The sequence below is a fragment of the Protopterus annectens genome, chromosome 8.part0, assembly GCF_019279795.1.
Source record: "Protopterus annectens isolate FY-2018-M chromosome 8.part0, PAN1.0, whole genome shotgun sequence".
Taxonomy (NCBI): domain Eukaryota; kingdom Metazoa; phylum Chordata; order Ceratodontiformes; family Protopteridae; genus Protopterus; species Protopterus annectens.
In genome coordinates this window covers 1,423,254,298-1,423,278,009 of record NC_056741.1, presented here as the reverse complement: position 1 = coordinate 1,423,278,009, position 23,712 = coordinate 1,423,254,298, and the positions used below count along the sequence as shown (strand labels likewise).

Genomic DNA, 23,712 nt, shown 5'->3' with positions numbered 1-23,712 from the left:
TAGTCTGTGATTTCATACAGAAAAACTGAAATACATGCTAAAACCAAATGGTGCCGGCTGGTTCAAGAGGGTTAACACTTTGTTGCTGGTATATAGTACAGATTAGTGTATGCAGTTGTGACACTTGATTTTATCATGTCAGATACTGAAACATCATTATAGCTGCTACTGCTACATTCTTGTTTATCTGATTGAAACCTATCAATTTGCCATTCAAATAAAGCTGATCTCTGTACATGTGTCAGTATTAATAAGACAGTGTTAAAGTTTGCAAAAAAAAAAAAAATGGACTGAAACTATAGTGTTAAATGAATTAAGATATACAGCATGCACTTTATTAGTGACCCCGCCTCTTCAGATCATTAAAGGGAAGAAGGAAGTTCCAAAGATGAGGGTGACGGAGAAGTGGCGACCAGACTAAATTAAGATGCTGGCCATATTGCTGTGGATAGTATTGATCTCTTGCAGTGCTATATGTCAGTCTATGGTTCATTTCTTGGGCAGAGTACCCTCTCTTCAACGTCTGCCTAAATTCCCACTGTCCATGTGGGATTTCATGTGCATCTCAAGTTTCATCCCGTATTCCAAATGCGTATGGGCAGGTGTGTGTGTATCTGAGTGTGTGTGTGTGTATCTGAGTGTGTGTGTGTGTGTGTGTGTGTGTGTATCTGAGTGTGTGTGTGTGTGTGTGTATCTGAGTGTGTGTGTGTGTGTGTATCTGAGTGTGTGTGTGTGTGTGTGTGTATCTGAGTGTGTGTGTGTGTGTGTATCTGAGTGTGTGTGTGTGTGTGTGTATCTGAGTGTGTGTGTGTGTATATCTGAGTGTGTGTGTGTGTATCTGAGTGTGTGTGTGCGTGTGTGTATCTGTGTGTGTGTGTGTGTGTGTGTGTGTGTGTGTGTGTATCTGAGTGTGTGTGTGTGTATCTGAGTGTGTGTGTGTGTATCTGAGTGTGTGTGTGTATCTGAGTGTGTGTGTGTGTATCTGAGTGTGTGTGTGTATCTGTGTGTGTGTGTGTGTGTGTATCTGAGTGTGTGTGTGTGTGTGTGTGTATCTGAGTGTGTGTGTGTGTATCTGAGTGTGTGTGTGTGTAAATGAGTGTGTGTGTGTGTATCTGTGTGTGTGTGTATCTGTGTGTGTGTGTGTGTGTGTGTGTGTGTGTGTGTGTGTGTGTGTGTGTGTATATACATGCACTGCAATAGTCTTGCATCTTTCTGCCGCATGCCCACTTAGATAAGTATTAGGCTAGTTGTCCTTGCGAGCCATTTTTTAGCCTAACCAATTTCCCTTTTTGTGCTCAAAATAACTTATTCCATTTGGTTATAGATTGGTCTTAAGCCTAAAATGCAAGTGAGCGTACAGCCTAGAAGAGAACAACTCAAAACCAAAGAATAGATCACATAGTATCTAGTCCGTCAACCAAGAAAACAGGAAGCAATATTTTGAATTAAAAAAAAATAATTTATTCAAAATAACAAAGCACCTTAGTCCTTGTCAAAATATTTTTTTACCACACCCCTGATGTATACGTGCTTTATGTAATCGTCCTTGTTTAGAACTCATTATTTTTGGTGGTAAAACTTTTCTGATAGAAAGATTGGTATACATTTGTGTTTGAATGTATTTTATCCAATTGCGTGTGGTGACACAATTAATGCATATCCAGGTAGGCAATGAGCATTTCTAAAGAACAAATAGGCAGGATACTACTGAATGCACACACACACACACACACACACACACACACACACACACACACACACACACACACACACACACACTTATATCACATACATCAATGGCCAGTTTGCATAATCATCAATTTACCTCACAGTATAATTTTGGATGTGGCAGGAAACCAAATCTAGAAAACCCCACAATGATACAGGAAGACACTCAAACTCCAGAGGGAAAGCTTCCACGCTTTTTATACTAAAACAAAGAATCAAGCTTTCTGCTATTCTGCATATATATATTAGAGCTGCCATTTCTCAACTCAAACTCTGTGTGGATCTCACTTTTATTAGGAGATGAAGAATCCAAGCTTGGACTCTCTGCCATACCATTGCCACGTTCCAGTAACAAGTTTTAATTACATCCACATTTAGAAAGACTTTAAACCTGCAGCCTTAAGCTGCACCTGTATAACAAAACTACGGAATAAAGTGGATCATGGATTAATACTTATGTCTCAATATGCTTCCAAATTCTAAAACATGGTGTTAAGCAGATATCACCTTACTTAACCTAAACTGTCAGTCCTAAATCTCTTTTTGTAATGACTGGTCTGATAGTACAAGTGATGGAGGTGTTGTAAATTTCATTGAAAGGTATATTGAATTTGCTCTTCTTTACAAAAGCAATATCTGTAAAGAAAAAAAAGAAAAAAACAAGTTAATTTATCATCCATTTCAAAACTTGATGGAAAATTAAAGTTTTCTTAGTCTTTCTGTACTAAAATGATTTAGTTCTCCATTATCAAATTTTCTTTTATGGGCTGGATATAAACTTCTCAAGTTGTGATAAATCAGTATTTTAATTCTCCTTTATATCCTCATCCATTTGCAGTAGACAATACTACAGCACTACCACCTCAGAAGAAGTATTTAGGAGTGCGCGTGCGAATGCCAGTTAAAGAGATCCTGAAACGACTAAGGGGAACTAGTGACGTTACCAGTGTTGATCCTGAAGTAAGAATGCACTCCTTTTTCTATTTAAATATTTTGAAATCGTAGTGCACATGTTAAATCTAAGTTACTGTCAACTATTAAATCTGAAGCTATTATTTCTTATGTCAAATTATAAACTGAGCTGTGTTTCACTGTATTTCTGATAGGAAGAATTTAGAAATAGTTGTTTATTCTTTACTTCTTAATATTGATTTGAATAGTAATTTTTGTTTTGTAATTTTCTTTTAGAAGAAGACTACAAGGACACCATCAAAAGTTTCAGGTAGTTATGTGATAAAGGAACTGTCAACCTATCTTTTATTTTAAACAGTAGTGTGCAATAATGCTTAATTGTATAATGTGTGAATTTATAGAACTACAACCTACTTTCTTTTTTGTTATGAATGTGGTGATATCAAGGGGTTATTTCTTGTTTTCACATTTGTGCCATTCAGGGAGGCAAATACTTATTACTAGACTGATCATTACCCAATTACAAGTCCACACAAAGGATTTATAATATTTTATATTCCATTAACTGAACATTTGCTCTCTTAACTTTTCAAATGAGTGAAGGAAAAGACTGCAAGTTTTAATTGGAGTTGTTATGCTTGGATAATATAATGCAAAAAAAACGTAGTGCACAATGGTGACCAGAAGTGCAAGGGACACTAGTGAACGTTATCTTTGACCATAGTGTATGATGGTGACCAGAAGTGCAAGGGACACTAGTGAAGGTTATCTTTGAAGTGAGACAATTAAGCTGATGTCTTATACAAACACTTTAAGTTGGCCTGGTGCCATAAACTTCAACTTGGGCAGTCCATGTATTTCAAGTAAGAATGCATTTCTTTATAATGGGATATATTGTACCTTAATGTGGCCTCTGATAGTCCTTGTATGCATGCATGTGCAAACCTTAATACATCAAACCATTATGGTCAAAATATGTCATTCCAATGAAAACACAGGAGGTGAAAACATGCATTTAAAACCACTCATGTAATCTTAAAAACAGTAAACTAATAAACCTGCAAAAGTTTTGTATGCTCATTTATCATTCTCCTGATGCCTAACCTTATTTACAGACCTGAATGAAGCACACTACTTGCTCTTGTGTCATGCACAAGAGGTTTAGCTCTCTTTCTCTCTCTCTCTCTCTCTCTCTCTCTCTCTCTCTTTTTAAGATTATAGAACCTTACCTCTTTTATATTGGCAGTGTCTGTGCATATTCCAAGTATCAAATGCATTAAACCTGTATCTTATGCAAGTGCAAGCATTTATTTTTTTGTCCAGCACCTATATGATCATGTGACCATGACAGCCACTTTTCACATGCCTGTTGTGTGACATCCATGACTGATCCTGCAGCCATCTAAAGGAAAACATTTTACTGGCATGGTGACATTCTTCACACAAGGCATTTATGTCCATCTATAATTACTGTTTATTGATATGTAAAAGCCCCCATCATAATAAACTAACAAAAGAAAGAAAAAAAATGACTTCCATCATGCATCCTGTGTGGGAAACTCTGTCAAGAAGAATAGAGAAGATCAACTAGAAAGGAATATTCAAATTATTTTTTATCAGTTTTATTTTATGCATTTATTATTTTGTGAATAGTTTGCATTACTTTTATGATGTACTTTTAAATATTTTAGCATTGTTTTTTTTTTTTTTTGTTGGGGGAGGGGGGGTGTTTACCCATAGGCTGAGCTTCAAATAGGTACTTTTGGTCCCATGCCCTATTATAATCAACAAATTAAAATAAAATATATTTTTAATTAAAAAAACATTTAAATGAAATTAAAAGGCTATGTTCATTATCTGTACACAATCTACTAGGATGCTTTCACACTTTTAAATCTGCTAATTTAAATCAGGAAATGAAAATATAAAGAAAACGGCCAGAACAGATATCAAAGATGCATCGTGAATAAATGATCGAACTTTAGACAACTAGGTGTGGTGCTCATAAAATGCCAATAAAAGGGTAGTTAGGAAGACGTGACAAAGTATCCCTTGTACTAACTTCCTTCTCTGTGGTAATGACAAAGTGGTCAATGTAAGGTCTCATTACTGGATGCAATTTCTACTTTTTCAATTAGAGTTAAAGGTGCATAGTGTATTTCTTTATATGCATGCATTTGGCACTCTGCTATCATTAGTATTCAACTCCCCCAAAAAAAAGAAATTTGCTCAGAAAGATAAATCCCTACATACAAACAATTGATATCTGTCCATTTCATAAAATCACAGTCCATCCATAGTGAAGTGGTATGCCTCATAGTGAAGTGGTATGTCTCATGGCCACAGCCGTCATAACTCAGAAGAGGACGTCCTAGGTAATAGCAGTGCTAGGATGTTGTTGTAGTTCATTTCTTATTACTCTGAATTACAATATGGTGGAACTTGCCCTGAATGATGAAGATAAACACTGACAGAATTATCATGAGCGAATATTCATTCAGAAAGAGAGAGAGAGAGAGAGAGAGAAGACAAGAACAGAATTTAACTGCTTGTAAACTGTCAGTTTCATTATTAAGTAACACTATGAAAAGTGTGTAAATTGATCAATTTCCTCCCTTAGTTGTTGATTGCATTACTTTATTTTCTCTTTTTTTAGGTTTGAGAGGAAGAGTGCATCCTTATGCAGAGCGACGAGTCAAACAAGTAAGGAACTGCTCAAGAAACTAGTATTTTTATTTATTTTCACCATTACTGACGTATTACTGTGATAATCACATGTAGTAGCATTTACATGTACATATTATTAAATTTCAGAACAAAACAAAACCTGAAAAAGCTACAGAGGTCGTTGATGATTTGGAAATATTAGTCGAAGTTTTACAGGCAGATTTACTTAAGAGCCAATCCAAATCACTGGAAAAGGCAATACTTGATTATGAACTGGACAGCTTAGATAAAATCTACAGGGAACTGCAAGCTGATAAACAAGAAATAGACATTTATCCAATAATTCCATGTATGCCAGCCTGCCAAAAATCAAGGGAAATTCCATCTCCATATCAAGACTGCAATTCTCAATACAGATGTACAGAACTAGCTGAAAATCCTATCTGTTCTTCAGTCCCTGATCTCATATCTAGATCATTCCACTCCACAGACATTTATAATCCTAGTTCAGGCGTATTAATGAATGACACCGTAGACTGTAGAACACAGACTACCTGTGTGGATTCCCGTAATGACTTTCAAGTTCCATCTCCACAAAGCAATTTGCTTTCATGTCCACAGGGTTCATTTCAAGATGAGCATTCTGAAACCATGTACAGTTGCACAGACACTCCACATGACTTGAAAGCATGTTCTAAACTGTCCTTTCAGCAGGATCCTTCTGCATTCTCCTTCTTTCAGTTCCAGCTTCACAGAGAGGAGACTTTGCTTAGAACAATTCCTGCACATGAGCTACTTGCGGTTGATAAAAATGGAAACACGTAAGTTCTGTAGTAATTTACTTTTAATTGTTTAGTGAGAAATCCATGCTTCCATATTTGAGGGGAAAATGATGACCAGACACAGAGTAACAAGTTGTTAGTAACTGTTAAATGACTCCAGTAGCAAATAAAAAGTCACAGAGTAATTTGAAAAAGGAATTCAAACTAATTCTCAGGGGTAAATTTACAATTAATCTTTGCTTGATTTTTACTCAGTTTATTCTTTAAATGCTTCTGTAAGTAATACATATGTGTTTGGTGTGACAAATAGCAAATTACTTGAACACAAACTTTTCAGACTTTCTTTGCCCCACTCCATAAGCTGTAAGTGAAATCAAGAGTTGAAGTCTATCTCTTCTCCCCTAACTGGTATATTACCACTATCTCACATATCACATTGACACTGACTTTTCTTGGTAGGGAATAATGACATCATTACTGAGTTCATACAGTGTACCCGGAAAGCTGGTCATTATGTTGTTAGAGCCCTTTTATCATAACTACTCATCTATTTAATCTGAACTTGTCATATAATGAAAACTGGTTACCAAAATAATGCCAATGCGATATACAATAATTTCATTTTCTAAAAGCTGATGTTACATCTAAATAGGATAGATTCTTCTTAATGGTGCAGTGTGAAGAAAAAAATATGTAAAATATAATTTCCGATAGTCTATTTTTAGATCCAGAAGACCATCTTATAGACAGAAAACAGATAGTTTTACTGACAAGAGTGGTCCTTTACAGCATTTAAATTCCTTACTTTATGCTTCATCTGTTAATATCGGTCTAGCCACAGGACAAAACAGCTAATATGAGTTCTATTGTGTACACAGACTGTTTAATCTGTAATATAATTTACTGTTTGTGACTAAATGTAGTAAGCTATACCCAATAAAAGAATGCAGCCTGCATAAGGCTGCAGATCTTCTAGAGCTCTGGTTATCAAAGAACCTCAATTACCCTTGAAGAAGGTGGTTTTAGATTTTGGAACAAATGGGTTTTAATTAATTTGAAATTTTTTCCAAACTTTTCTGAAGCAATGTTTATAATCTGTAACTTATTTGTGAAACTGAGAAGCCTTAATTTGTATCTGTTTTGTTATAGAGAAGGCAAGGTATAGTTCTACAAAAATATACTTTCAAAACGCCCAAATCTTAACAGTTTTACTGAGCACGTATAGCTTAAAATTAAAAGATCTATGCATTATAAATCCGGTCTCTAGAACAGTCTGCTAGAAATTGGCAAACAAAATGTTTGGCAATAACTTGCAGTCCAGTATTACAAACTCACTGATTATGAACACCTATTCAGTGGAGTGTGTTTCCAAATTGCTGTCATCAATTTTGATGGCTTCTCTGCTAGACACACATGAACACACATGCGCGTGCACTCTCTCTCTCTCTCTCTCTCTCACACACACACACACACGCACACACACATATTAGGAAAGAACAAAAAAATGCCAAGCAGACAGATTTATATACCAGACAAAGCATCTTGGCCAATTTTGCCACAGTAATTTTATCTGTTACTACTATAATAAAACTAAGCAAGCCTGCATTTGCTTAAATAAAATGTCACTGCTTGTTTTTTTACAAGTTTGAATTCAGAACTGTGAAAGTAAAGATTTATGGTGAAACTGACACAGTGATACCATCACATTTTATATATCCATACCAATCAAAAGATTAAAGAAATTGTTAGTGTGCATAAAAAGCCATGTGTACGTAATTTATCTTTCAGATCCTTCAGGGTCATAATCACTTTTCTGATACAAGATTATTTCTTTACAGGTTGCTGCATAAAGCTGTAATGCAGGGAAAGAGAGCGTCTACATATGCACTTGCAAATAAAATGGCTTCACTGAATGCAATTAATGTAGTGGACAACAATGGGCGGGTAAGCACTTATTTTATTTATTTTATTTTATTTCATTTGTATTTGTTGACAGGGGTAGTGCATTTATCTTTACATACTAACTTCAGGCACAGCCTGGATGAATGCAATCACAAAAGCAAGCAAAAGCAATAAATAAATAGCAATTTTGCATATACAGCAAAAGCAGAAAATAATGTTGATACAGCTTCACCTAGAAAAAAAGAACAGATGAATTGTATAGTATTTACCCAGTAGCTGCAATCAAGAATTAAAGTGAGTGGGTCTTAACAGCCACCTCAAAAAGAGAAAGGAATGAAACAGTATAACAAAGAAAAACAACCAGTAGGTATTACACTCCTGAGCAGGAAAAGAGGAGGATGAGTACCCTCGGAGTGTGTAGGAAGGGTACTGCATGTATGAATACCCTGGGGGAATGTGTGGGAAGGGTACTGAGGGTGAGTAAGTTATGTGCCCAGCTTGAAAGTACTTACACCAAGCTTCTTTGAGGAGATTGTTTGGATTGTGGTATAAACTTGGAACAAGAGTAGAGACTTTTCTGACAAAAAGGGAGAAATGCCCAAAGTTAAGGTGCTAGAATTGAAAATGTATGGATGCTGCAGTGTAGCTTGGTTCTGGGAGTAGTAAAGCAGGGCCAACAAGAGAAAATGTTCTTAAATCTTAGGTCAAAGGTCATAGGTGGAGGTTTTTATGGTGAGCTTTGCTGCAAGGGAAGACTTTGTTTCTAGATGGTGGAGTTAGAATAGAAGTTTGGCAAGAAGGGCATCTGATCTTTGCTGTACAGGTAGCCATTTTTGCCTTTAGTAAAATTTAGACGGTGGTGTTCCCAAGGGGCACAGTGTGTAATAAACCAACATGTTTTATTTATGATCATTTATTGTGTGGGCATACTTCTGCAGAAAGCTGCAGCTAGGATGGAAAGTCCAGTAGCAATCACTCATACAATAAAGGGACTTCCATTCCAATAGACCCTCTTGTCTTTGAGAGACAGGAAGAAATTTCTTGGCCCAAAATTGTAAGGGGTTAATATTATTCCTGTTTTGTTCTTTCTTTGTTTAATCTATGTTTGGAAGGTGAGGATCTGGTCAATGAAATACTGAGATGTTTTCAACAAATGTAAAATAAAATAAAATAAATGTTTAAAAGTCAGTGAGGTTTCATTTGAGAAATTTTGATAGTATTTTATTTCAAAAGTTGATGGAGATTTAGTGAATTTCTGATTAGTACCAAAAAGCAGACTTTTTGCTTTTTCTGGGGATAAGTAGAAGCTTATGCTGTTTTAACCAACTGTGAAGTGATTGAAAGTTATTGTTAATTTGGGTTTGGATGAATGAGTGAAAGGGGACAGACCTAAACATGACAATATCATAGCGAGATATGATCAGAGGAATAAGAGGTTGTGTGACTGTTTGCTGCTAAGGACTGAAAAACACAGGGTAACAAGTACAGAGCCATATGAAGTCCTTTTAAAGAGTAGAATGGTCAGAAAAGATTGAATATGTTTTGATTCTCAAGACAGCTTTACTTAAGAGTCTGCTTTCAATGTCAGTTTATTGACATCTGTTTCTCAAACATATAGTAACTTGGTTTGGATTAAAGACCATATTGTAATCCTGTATATTTCTTTATGCCAAATGATGTGTCACCCCACTTACATTAAATACCTTCTGGTCGTTCAGTATTTTTATTCTTTAGCTATGGTAGAGCACTGACCTTTTTCAAACTCAACCAAGAAATGTTGTTTGGCTAAGTGACTTGGTGAGGTTTATTCATTAGGAAATTGGAGGCTGACATTCACACACCCTGGGCTACAGGACTGTTACTGCAGAGGATTAAGACTATAAGATGTTAAGTTGCAGATTGCACTCACATGCCATGTAAATGACTTTCCCTTCACTTCTCACCTAGATAATTTGACAATGAGACTGAAATAGTTGTCTGGGTAACCATTTGAAATGTTGAGACCCACTTCACTGAGTTCTGTTATGCTGAGACTGAAGGGCTGAAAAAAAATGGACTCACGTCTATTTAGTCTGAGATGGTCATTTCTCAGAATATTCTTTTTTCTATGAGGTATGGGTATCTTAGAGTTAGTGTATATACACTTGGAAGGTAAAGGGTGGGAGGATGGCATAATGGTTAAGGTGTTTACCTTGCAGACACAAGGTGCAGAGTTTGATTCTCAAATGGGGCAATTGGCTAAGCCTAAAATGGCCCACAAGGGCAGTTAGCCTACTATGAACCTATAGGAATGTTCCACCTACAAAAACAAGAAGCTTAAAGGAGACAAGCTGTTATCAATATTTATTGTTCTCCTGCATACCCAGTGTTGCTTTTTTTGGTATATTGGCAATCAGCATTACAAGGGCTGATATTTCAGTAGGGAGCCAGACGTCTACCTCAAGGTGTTTGGATAAACTTTGGCAAAAGTTTGTACTAATTCAGCTGTACATTGTTGGCAAGGAGTTACTGAAGTCTACGAATGTAATGCACTTTCGTTCTGATGGTGCAAAGATAGAGTTTCTATGTTTTAACACCAATCCATTTGCTTTGATACATATTTAACTAGTGAGAGTGTAATATAGCAAGATGTGACCTTTGTAATTCTGAGGTGCTGTTCTTTAGATGGAATCTTAAGCCAGGACCCATTTGCCTGTGTCTATAGTAGCTCATGTAGATGAAAGGCCCCAGAGGCAGTCAACACCAGTTTAAATACCATCTTGTGTCATCCCAGGAAAGGTCTCTAAACATAATGGCATCTACCATGTCAGCAAAATGAAACAAATAATGAAACTAGCCAGCTTGCTGATCAGGTGGTTGTTAGCCATTGTTTTTTCAACCAAGGCAGGCGTAAATTTGCTACACAGCACACAACAAATTAGTCTGAAATTAGTTCAGATGTACGCAAGTTCAAATGTTAAAAAACTTTGAGCTGTTTTCCTGACAAATTTTAGCTAGGTAATAGTTTACCAATGAAGATCTTTATGCTCTTTTACAGGTTTGTAAAACTGCAACAACATTTTTTGTGGCATCCAGTTTGTAGAGAGAAACTATGCAAAAAAGGAAGAATTTCATGTGAGCAATTTACATTTGTTGCTCTTTCACATCATCTATGAGAAACCCAAGTCACTGCTGTACGTCCTGTATTGTAGGTACTGACAGCACAGTTCTTAGTGCTACAGTTAGCTATTAACAGAGGAACCATCTGCACAAAATTTCAGTCTGGTGGCATTCATAGATTTATTCATAGGTACAATCTGCAATATATACCAGAAATGAGGTGGCCACGGTGGTGTGGCTAGTGTTGCTGCCTCACAGCAAGAGGTTCTCTGGTTTGATTCTGTGCTGGGGTGCCTTCTGTGCAGAGTCTGCATTTCCTCCCTATAGTCATGTGGGTTTCCTCCAGGTTATCCAGTTTCCTCACACATTCCAAAGACATGCAGTAGGTGGATTGGACATTCTAAAATTGACCGTAGGTGAGAAAGTGTGTGCAAGAGAGTGGTGCCAATGATCTACCGTGGCATGGCTAACCACCCAGCAGTGTAAAACTTTGCTCAAGATGATTGTCACTGCTGAAGTGACACCCCAACCCCATGTGCAAAATGGGAAAAGGGATTGAGAATGGACGGATAGATGGATATACCAGAAATGGGGCTGACAGCAGGTCAGCCACTGGACTAATGCTTCCATGATTCTTAAAGGAAATCACATGATGCTGAGTATAGAAACCATGGACCAGGAGACCACCATACATTTTATCAGTGTACTGAACAGAGAAGGAGGCATACAAGACCTCATCAGGGCTGTCTATGCAGCTGTGTTTGCAGTGAGGCAGTCTGTGTCAATACTGTGGGAAAGCACAGTGAGAGTCTTTTTTTCCCAGATGTACTAATGTGTGACCTAAATGGTGGGAGGTACAGCTTTCAATTTGAATTTTTGAGAGTCTTTTGGCTTATGAATAAAAATGTTTTACTGATCTCCTTTCATTGCTTTGTTGTGAATCTTTGATGGATATTTGCAATTGCATGCTTAATCTTTATATTTTAGATATTATATATTAAATGCTGAATGTTAAAGCATAAGTCCACCTTCACCTGTAGTGAAACACAGCCTTGAGGTTTTCTTTCTGCTTACACTAAGGTTAAAGTATCACTGCATACTGATCCATTTGCTGAATGTATTCTTTTCTGAATGCACTGCATCTTTGCAGACACTCGTGTTTTACTTGTTTGTAGTGCACAGATAATAACTACTAACTCATCATAATCAAGGCTTATGGTCTGTTACATGTAACAAATCAAGCCACAAATCAAGCCGATAGCAATGTAACAAAACAAGTGTAAGAAAGAAATGCACTAACATTTACCTTAGTAAAAAAGAAATCTTATAACAACACAAGTTCAAGATTAAAAAGTTGTAGTTATTATTTTGAAGCAGTACCACATTGCATTGTGTAGCTAATGATAATAATAAGATGAAAGGAGGTATAAATGTAAAACAATTCTGTGCAAATTCAGCACATTTTTACAACATTTAGAATAAAAATGCATATTATCCCCAAGCAGACTGTGGTGCAATAGCACATTTAGTTTTCGTTTTTTTAGAAGTTTTTTGAAGTAGCACTCAGTTACTGCTAGTGGTTTACAAGGACATGTTTGACACCTCAGTAAGCATTCAAGTTGGCAATCTAAGAAAAACTTGAAGAGTACCTGCTTTATTTTTGTCTGGATATGCAACTACTCTGAACAGGTTAGATCAGTTCTGACAACAATGCAATTCAGTCAAAAAGTAAAAATTATTCAGGTTTGAGAAGCTCTCCAAGATGCCTGTGATTCGCCCTACTGATATTCTATTTAAATGCAGCTAAAAACATCTTACTTCCTCATGTCTTGGCTAGTGTGAATCATATAAAGGAGATGTGAAATGGTTTCTCTGAACCATAAGACAGGGCAGTAAAACAAGCTTGTGTTAGTATGACAGAACCCTTGATGGCCATTCTGCAGAAATAAAACATACTGAAATATAATAATAAACCTCTAAAGTGATTTTGATGCATTAAAATAGTTCAGAATATAAAAAGTACAATTAATAAGCTCTTATTTATTGAGTGCCAGTACAGTTTTCTTATGTAATTGAAACTGACATCACTGTAGCAGAGCTGCTTGTTTATCAGTCTTATACTGCTGTAACAACTGTCCTTGTATTTACAGACACCATTGCATCTAGCTGCAGAGAAAAATCAACACTTAATGGTCAGCGACCTTATCAGTCTTGGAGGAAACATAAACAAAAAAGACAATTTAGGGAAGACACCTCTCCACCTCTGTGCAGAAAATGGTTATCACAGAGTGCTAGAAGTAAGTATTTACAGTCTGGTAGAATAAATGTTGCCTTAACCTTAGCTGTTAAAAATAATCACTTATGCATTATCTGCTACTGCATAACTGAATTGTTATACACACAAGATTACCCTATGTGATAGAATAGTTTTCAATGATTTGGTATTTGATATTGGGATATACAACCATAAAAGCATATATAGTCTTCTTACTGACTGAACAGCATTGTTTCATACACACTATATACTTTTCTGCATCTTCTCTTCTGACTAATGTTTATATATAGCCTTCTCATTTAAGAAGCACTTAGGAAACATGTATTTGAATAAGATAAATAATATAATTTTAATAAGATCCCAAGATGGGCTAGTCCCTCTTCCAGGGGTGGATTCATTGCCATGCACACAGTGTATCTATGGACAGGCCATGGTTCTCTTATGACCTTGAAGTGGGAAGTCAGAGCATGAATGTTATCCTTTTAAACTGTGTAAAATCCAGGACTTGCCTAACTACTGGAATCCAACACTAGTGTAGTTCTTAGTCACTGACTTTTAGTTTCTGTGCTGTACAAGTTCATTGTCAGGATATGATGGTCCATAGATAGTAATTTGAAATTCTGAGAATTAAGGTGCATTATGTGCATTTGTTGAAAATAACTTTAAAAGTATTAACCTTTTTAACTGATTGTTAATTAGGAACCTCTCTGTTAATCAGCTGTATATCACTGCACAATTTAATTTGCAAATGTTGTTCTGTAATTATTTTTGTAAATCAAATATACAGTTTTAGTGGCATAGCTGAGATGGAGATGGTCCATAAATATAAGTAAAAAATGTTAAACCTTGGTTGAGATGTGGTAATTAATTATAAAATGAAAGTTATTGATTTCTTCTGGCTTTGAACAGGATCTGCCATGCTTAAAATGTCTTTGGTAAAGTTGTTTTCTTATTAAAAGTCTTGGGTATTTTCTGTTAAAGATATGTGAAGGGTGGCTACAAATTCTTTTTCAGTTGCAGGATAGAGTTAGTGTTGAGTGAAATAAAATGGCTACCAGTGTGATTCTAAAGGCTGAGAAGAAGAGATCTGTAACTGAATGAGATGCCCGTGTGACCTGCACTGACATTCTCCTTTGTGTAGAATATAGTTGATGCACAGATAGCTAGCAATGTGGTTAGTTTTCTTATCCATTTTATAATTTGGGTTAGTAGAGGTCTGTTTTGTCCTACCATGAGCTGCTTTCAAAAACAATAAAATACTTCAGACAATTTAATTACTAAAGAAAAGAAAATTCTGGGATGTGCATCCTGCTTAATATTGTTATCACAATATAATACATATTCCATTATACCATACTGCTTTGATCAAGTACTGCATGGTTTTCTTCAAAGTTCACTTTGTCTAATGGCTTTTATATTTACCTTAAGGTACTGAAAAATATGAAGGAACTGGGGACAGATCTTGAAGTAGATGCTACTGATAACAATGGTAAGAAATTTTAAAAAGGAACCTTTAATATTTTTAGTAAAATACAATAAACAATAACTATTTTAATCTGGTTTAAGTGGATTCACTTATTTTTAGGTGGATAAATTGGTAATCTCCCCTCCACCCCATCAGTGCTGAGTTGTGAGGGAAGGTCTATTTTCTCTCACTACCATCTAACAATTTTAATATCTCACTGGAGAGAGTAAGAATGTACATATAGAGACTAGTGTACAAAGAAGGTATAGGTCAGGTCACAATGCAAAGTTCTACCTTTGTTTTTTTTCCATGTGCAAACTCCTATACATCCCTGAAAGCACATCTCAGAATCTGACAATAAGTACCTCCTGTACATTGCTTGACTGCATCTGTATCCTTAATTTTAGCAGATTAAACCTGAATAGGAAGATTGATATTACAATTTCTCTAGATGACACACTCTGTCCTCCACTTCTGCTCATTCTCAGCTGAGCACAGTTGACCTGTGAACTGAGATCAGCTGTCAAAGTAAAAACAATGAATGAGTGGTTTAGTAAACAGTCATATGTTTGACATGTCCCATGACAAGTACACAGGAAACTTTTCTTATTAATTTTGTCTTTTAATTGTTTAGAGAAGCCATTGACATTAAATATTAAACTATTTATTATTTAGCCATCCTTTCATTTTTCTTCTCCTCGTTGATCTGTTAGTTCATATCTGTCTCTATTTATGTGTATTTTACTTCATCCTTTTTATCTCTCTTTCATCATACTTGTCTCTCTGTATGCTTTTTACTTTTTTCTTTGACAATGAACAAACATTAAACCAGAGTGCACGGTTTGTGTGCATCATTATACAACAACAGTGTATGGAAAATAAGCATGCACATCTTTTGTACCCCTTCATACCCTTTTACTCTATAAAATGTCTGACATTGACCTTTCTACTGAAAGACGTTTAAAGCTGTAGTTTTAGAAGTTGCCAAGGCTTCACTCCCCCAGTCCATCTCAGTAATTAGTGCTAACCTTACCTTTGTGCTGACCTTAACCATACAGCTTACCTTTCTGTAATAGTGCCACTACACATGATGGCTTGGGCACTCACCAAGCACATGCACACTAAATCTATCCCTTTACCTAACCTTAAAACACTTATGCATGCACTACATATATATTCTAACTCCAAAACATTCACAGACACATACACATACACACACATAGACGTGCATGTTCATGCATTAACACACACACACACTCACACACACACTAAATTTATCCACATACCCTAATCCTAAAACACACACACACACGTGCACACACACAGTAAATCTATCCACTTACTGTAATCCTAAAGCATGCACTATCACTCAAATACTCCCAGACCTGCCTTTTTCCTTTGTTGACCAATATAGAAGTAACCCAATAAAACATTCACACAGACAACCCTTCACTCAAAACAGACTACAGTTTATTACAATGCAAACATTAGTGTCAGTCACTATCAAACACAAGAAGAAACTATGATTTGGCTTCTACAATATTTTACAGGATATACACTTAAGTGCATAAAATATTTTACCAGCTCATTCATTGTTTAAATCTTCCATTTGAGCTACCTGAGTTCTACAATAACTCAGTTATTATGACAAACTCAGTATTAAACAGAAAGACCATTACCAGCAATTATAAAACTAAGCCTTGTATAAAAAATATTAGATGATGAAGAATCTTTGCAAAATATACTGAATAAAACATAGCAAGCAGTACTTAATATGTAACTTCAAGCTTTCATGCATCTAAGCCACACACAGCAGTGTGTACCCTGTATTATGTATACTTTAGTATAGCCTATCGCTTGGATAATTTATCAGTGACAAACTGAAATACAATTTTCACTGAACCTTCAAAACAAATTTTCCATTTATTTAAGCAGATCACATAATTATTTTGCTAGTAGATCGCAAAACTTACAGTAACCAAATCAGAACATTCATTAGGAGAGTTTCCTTTAGTTACTCAAGTAATCCCACTTGGTTGCTTATTAAAATAACAAATATATACACAAATCTATGAATACACAGTACAGAGCAGTTATTTCTGACTCCAGCACCTAAAACTGAAGTATACAGTAGCCCACCTTCTATTTTGTGCTGCAGTGGTGACATGCAGGAGAAAGAATGGATATTTTGTTGTCAGTGTGTATAAAATGAATAATAAAAAAAATCTCCGCTCTGTAGCTGCAGTTCCTGTCCCTCATGGTACAGACTAATTTAAGAAGTTGCTGCTAAGACGTTCGCCTTCCCAGAAGCAAATAATGTCTAAATTACTTACCACAAAACATTAAATTGTTTACATGTCCTCTTCATTCAGCACATTTGCTTGTTAGAAATCAAAAGAAACTGCTGTGCAGTGACTCTGATCTTATTATTATTATTATTATTATTATTGTTATTATAATTATTATATTCACATTTTAATTGTATAAGCAGTGTCCCTTTTCAGGGGTGACCTCTAAGCACTATCTGGTTAAGTTACTTGCTGACAATCACACAACAGGCAAATTGCAGAGAAATGAATCAATCCCTGTACTCATGACTACAGGAAGCACATCATTAAATGTGCAAAACCTTAACCTTCTGTGCCAACTGCTAGACTAATATCATATGCCTGTGTTACACCCATTTTCCCATGCCAGTGATTTTCACTGCTCATATTTGTTACTTTACAAATACGAAAGGCCTTGGATCTTAATATGTTGTCTCCTGAGCATCCCACTGAATACAGTTCCCTGTTATGGTACAATGGGCACAAAACCTGATTTTCATCCTCCCTTGCAAGCTTCAGCTGTTTTTACAGTGAACCACTTTTCATTGCCAAGGATCTAAATGTCTTAATCTAGTTTTCCCTACCATCTGATAGGCATTACAATCTACTTTTTACCCTTAACCTTGCAGATGGTGAGCCCTCACCCAGCTTCCTTTTCTTCAAAATATGAACGATGTCATTTTTCATATATGGAACAGTTTCCTTACTTTGTAAAGGAAGAGTTCAGACTGACTTCAACAGGCTACTATACCCTTCATAAAGAATCAGTATGAAATGATATCGCAAATCATTTTGATTACACCCATTTAAAGCAACCATAGTTATGATCATGCAATTCTTCAAACAAAACTGGTTTCGCTTTACTTCATTTGCATCCCTTCAAACACCCATGGATCGAATTTCTTCATCAGCAAATATCCTGTTTTGTATCTGGAAAGTAAAAACTGTCATCTGTCCCCTTCAGCTACACATGATCTAAAAGATATTTTAGGCATGATGGAAAATTAAAATTTTCCCTCTAGTCCTTTCTATTTCTTTACTACCTCAGAATTCCTTATTTTGTTTGCCACATATTGCATTCCATACCATTGCATGATGATAGCAGCTACTAAGAAATGCTTGTATTATACCATAATAGGAAGAAATGTACAGAAAATATCGGCGATTAAAAGGAAGCTTAAAAACGACTGAAAATGTGTTGCTTTAGTTCTGTTCTGAAGGTTCAAATGTCTTTAGTTAAAATATCATCAGTGTTGTGCTACGTATCTTAGATATGCTGATCCATAAAGCCGATCTAAAGCAAATAGCAATAAGTCTTGGCTAACTTGACACAAGTTTTATTTGAGTCACTGCTCAAATGCTGAGCTGCTCAGAGTTCGTACAGCCACAAATGAGGTAATGCTGATGTGACAGTGAAACTACTGACATTTCTTAATGTTTTTATTTAAAGTACTTTTGTGCGCAAATCTACAATAACTTGGAGTTTTAACTACATATATCGTAACTGAACACATTATGCTGTGAATCTAGATTTTGAATATGTGACAAAATATATGAAATATATTTCAGTGCTTCCAGCTAAAAATGACCAGTGTAAGAGTCAAACCAAGCCTTTTCTTAAGTTAATAGTTACAAAAAAATACTACTGTTATGCACTTTCATTTCTTAGTGAGTAAGGAGACTTCTTCATAATAAACTTCTTTATACTTATAAACTTACAAAACCATGAATAAAGCATATGTATACACACACACTCACACCCACTCTCACACACACACACACACACACACACACACACACACACACACACACACACACACACACACACACACACACACACACACAAAACACAGCCCAGAACTCATTAAAGTACTACCATATTGTATTAAGGACAGTGGTAAAAGGCCCTTTTAACACAAAGCAGTATTTTGAGATTCATACACATTAGCCAGAATGAGGAAAGACCTCATTATGAAGTAATTTGCATAACTATAAAGTTCACTTAATTATAGTAAAGTGCATTTCAACATTTCAGCAGCTGCATTTTATTAGCACAGGCCCCCCACTCACTCTCTAACACACACAAGCACAAAGTAAAATGCACAGACACATAACACACACACACACACACACACACACACACACACACACACACACACACACACACACACACACACACACACACACACACACACCACATTCCCCATACCTGTCCCTGTCATAAGAATGTGCACAATGTCTCCTTTTCCCCTGCCTAGATAATTCATGAATTATTACAGTGCGGGCTTAATAGGTTCTTAGGTTCATAGGTAGGTACTAGGCTATTGGCCCTGGGGCCTACACGAGCCTAGCCAAAAAGGTACCCTGGCTTTCGCCACCCAAGAAAATTATTTTCCTGTACCCCTGTCGAGCAGAACCACAGAGGTGATCCCTGAGGTGAATTTCCTATTTCCCATCTAATCAACAAGAATTTTCTTGAAGAGTGTTAATGAGGAACTTTGCTTGACATAGATAGGTAGCTTGTTCCAGAGTATGGGAAGTCTCTGGGACATAAATCTATCCCTCCAGCATGTTCTGTTTATTGTGGTGATTAGGTATAGGTCCCTAGAGCATTTAGCTAAGAGGGATTGGGATTTCTTTAAGTGGAGCATGTCCAACAGCTCTTGGTTTGACATAGCTTTGTATGTTGGGCAGAGATTGCCTCTGAGTAGGCAATATGCGACAGAGTAATGCTGGAGTTTTTTGAGACGGTCTGCGTAAGGCATCTGTTTGAGGCTGGTAATCCTATTTGTGAGGTAGTTCTGCGGCCTTTCCAGTTGTTGTAGATGTCTTGTGAGATACATACCAAAAGGGGCATTGTGCTCTATAATGGGTCTAATGAGTGATGAGTAGAGGGGAACAATGACCTCTTTCTTTCCTGGATGAGAAACCTTTTGTGATGAGGTGTGCAACATAGAAGGATTTCCTGACTACTGTGGCAATGTGATTATCAAATGAGAGACTACTGTCCACCTGTGTCCCAAGTTCTCTTATCACACTTTCGGTGTTAAGTAGACTACCACCTATGTGGTAGCTCATGGGTACGGAGTTTTTACCAAAGGGGATGACAATGCACTTTTTGAGCTTGAGGCCATGGCTTTAACACCAGGCATCTGTCTCAGTGAGGCCCTTTTGTAGGATGTCAACATCATTAGGAGTTTCAGTTATGGCTCCTAGTTTGCAGTCATCTGCAAACTTTGTTAGCCAAAGACCTTCTGTGTTAGCCTGTACTTCAGAAAAGTAGATACCAAACAGGAAAGGACCCAGGACTGAACCCTGTGGTACTCCACTTGTCACTGGTCTAAAGTTGGATTTGGAGTATGCTACTTTCACAGTGTGGGTTCTGTCAGTGAGCCAGTTGGCACCCCAGCTTGTGACATAACAATGTATACCTAGTTTAGTGAGTTTAATCTATAATTCCAGAGTGGGGGATGGTGTCAAAAGCCTTGGCAAGATCTAGATAGGCTGTGTGAACCACCTTACCCTTGTCTATGTCTTTGGTGACTGCTTCAAAGAAGTCAATCAGATTTAGGAGACATGATCTGCCTTTTACAAACCCGAACTGGGTGGGGTCCAGAGTTTGGAGATTACCAATGTCTTTGTTTATAAGCTCCATGATGATACATTCCATGGCCTTGCAGATCAGGCTCATTAGGCTAATGTGGCGGTAGTTCCCAGGGTCCATGGTGGCTCTCCCTTTGTGGAGTGGGATAACCATTGCTGTGCACCATTCAGTGGGCACAAAGCCTGAGGTGAGGCTATAATTCAACATGGTGCTTAGGTGGGGGGCCAGTTCATTCTGTAGTTTATGTAGAAGGCAGCCTGGGATGTTGTCAGGTCCCATGGATGCTGTGTTCTTGGCTTTGGAGAGTGAGGTTTTTACCTGTGCAGCCGTGATTACAGGAACTTTGCATTCTTCCGGTATAGAGATGGGCCCTTTAGGGGGTGAGGGGGGGTTAAAGTTAGCAGTGAGGGGGGGGGGGTAAAGTTAGCACTGAACCTATCTGCCAGGATGTTGGCAATATCAGTTGGTTCTGTATATTTAGTGCCATTGTGCTGAAACTCAGAACAGATCTGTGTGTTGCCATTGAGATTCTTGACATAGCTACCAGACATTTGAGCTTTACGCTTCCTATCCTTCAGTAAGTGCATGCTAGGGCAAAATCTGTTTATGAGATTGAGAGGAATGCTTTACATTTCCTATCCTTCTCCATCATACATCACAACATGTTGCAGACATTGCATAATGTCCAAGATTCTCCATACATAATAAAACAAAAATACCTGATACACTAACCTCTCAGTTTGTGCAGTAGGCTAATGAGGTGTCCTGTTTTTTGTGTATGTCAGGGGTGCGTATTTCAAATCCCTTCTCCCTTTTTCTTAATTTAAACATTTGTAGAATACTTCCATGGTGTCTAGTGGTGCTGCAGACAATGTACAAACAACACATTAAAAAAAAACACAACATTCCAAATAAAACTGCTTCCTCTCACCCACACCCCGCCCACCATCTAAACCAATCTAAACCCTTACCATTAATACATAAAATACACTTTAAATAAAAAAACTAACATTCAAACCTTTACATTTCATGTTTTTTCAGGGGGCTATGCCCTGCTATACCTCCATGAGGGGCTGTGCCCCTCCTAACCCCCTGCTACTTACAGGTACCAACTACGAGATCGCACTACAACATCCGCAATAGTGGATTTCCGAGATCGCACTACAACATCCGCAATAGTGGATTTCCTGTTCTGCTCAACTTGGACTGTCAAGAATTCAGAAGTCGGCATTCTGAAGTTTCACTCGTGTAATGTTGAGCTTTTCGGCTTGGTGTTTTAAATGTTGATCTACTGAGATTTCGGTAATCTCAAGTAGACACACACACACACACACACACACACACACACACACACACACACACACATGATTCCCTCTTTAGCTCCCTTACCACTACCTCCCAGGCAGGCAGAGAGACACTTGCACTTGCACTCGCATAAGCAGTCCTCTGCATACACTCATGCACATAACTCTTAACCCTGCCTCAAAATTAAACTCCCCAGCACTTGCCTCTACCATGGTGGATGAATGTGATTAGCTACAATAATGTGAAAGGAGTGGCTATGCTAATGTACAGAACTGATTTGTACATAGGTGCCTTCCATGAGACAGTTCCATGGGAGAGACCATATGACTAATTAACACGTGCCTGTCCTCTGGATTGCTTCATTAGCATGTAATACACATCACCTCATGGTTAACTCTTTGAATTCCTTGCAAATACATGTTCATAGACAGTATATTATAGTCTTTTTTCCCCATTGGTTTTGACTGACTAACTTTGTTAGTTTGCTTATTTGCCTGTGAAATCAAGATAGACTGGTTTTACCATACAAGATGTACATTAAATCTCCAGTCATTTCAAACCAGTATACCTGACTTATGCTATCTTGATTTTAAGCTCAGTCAAAGTGTGAGCTGCTATGAAAAGAGGAAGTTTTAAGCAGGGGAAAGGTTCTTGACACACCTGTATTTCCTTGTATTTTTTAAACAAAGTTCTGTTGTTACAGTGTACAATCAGCTAGTCATGATTAAAAGCAAAACTCTGAAGAAAAGCAGCCTTATAATATAATATTTCTTGTTTATATGCCTTACCATAAATGTGGCTACAGTTTACTTCTTTATTATTGCTAAACATGGAATTTTCATGTGTTTTCCTGTGCTTGTTAACTTCTTGAGTTTCTGTATCTGTCTGTTTTTTCACATAGGTCTCACTCCCTTGCACTGCTCTGTGTTAGCGCATAGTGCTGCAGTGAAAGAATATGAAAAATGTAGCCTAAAACCCGAGCTTAAAAAATTCCTAACACTCCGTAAAGAATATCTCTTAGATGGAATGGATATTTTGCTCCAAATGGGTGCCAATCCTTACAAACAGGTAATTTTTTTATTTAGAGACACTTTCAGTGCTAATCTTTCTTATGTTATACCTGGTAATTTTTATCAATTGACTTCACATTTACTGCATTTCTATTTTAACTAGGTTCCTAACTCCTGCAAAACTGCAATGCACTTAGCAAATGAAGAAGGTGACCAGGAGTTATTACACTTTTTTGAGCGTCATAGTCTTAAAATCTATGACTTTCTGTATGAGGTAAGAAAATGTTCTTAATCTGTACTCTTTTCTTTCTTTCTTTTTTTTTTTTTTGGCTTCCCCAAGTTTTTATCTGATGACTCAGCTATCATTGCTCAATTGGCCTATTTGTTCCAGAAATGATAGCTACTAAACTGTGACTTCTCAGACAGAACAGAGGTGCATAATGGTTGATCGTATTGTGAGAGCACAAACATCACAGAGGTGCACACTAACTTATGTCTACTGTTTCTGTGAGTGCACAAATTGTATAAGGGTGCATACATACATGTCACTGATGCCTCTGTGAGTCCACAAATTGTATAGAGGGTGAAACGTAACATGTGACTGATGTTTCTGTGTGTCCATATGTGTCTGAGCAA

The 23,712-nt window shown here is 36.9% G+C and overlaps 1 protein-coding gene across 1 annotated transcript in view; it reads left to right on the top strand.

Annotated features, from left to right (window-relative positions):
- The window catches only part of LOC122809482, a 37,141-nt gene that overhangs the window by 2,381 nt on the left and 11,048 nt on the right, over positions 1 to 23,712 (top strand). Inside the window, exons 2-10 of the mRNA XM_044081028.1 lie at positions 2,567 to 2,688; positions 2,917 to 2,950; positions 5,297 to 5,343; positions 5,455 to 6,128; positions 7,928 to 8,033; positions 13,241 to 13,387; positions 14,794 to 14,854; positions 22,968 to 23,134; positions 23,240 to 23,350. Of these exons, the coding sequence (XP_043936963.1) occupies positions 2,567 to 2,688; positions 2,917 to 2,950; positions 5,297 to 5,343; positions 5,455 to 6,128; positions 7,928 to 8,033; positions 13,241 to 13,387; positions 14,794 to 14,854; positions 22,968 to 23,134; positions 23,240 to 23,350 (1,469 nt within the window). The remainder of the gene's footprint in view (positions 1 to 2,566; positions 2,689 to 2,916; positions 2,951 to 5,296; positions 5,344 to 5,454; positions 6,129 to 7,927; positions 8,034 to 13,240; positions 13,388 to 14,793; positions 14,855 to 22,967; positions 23,135 to 23,239; positions 23,351 to 23,712) is intronic.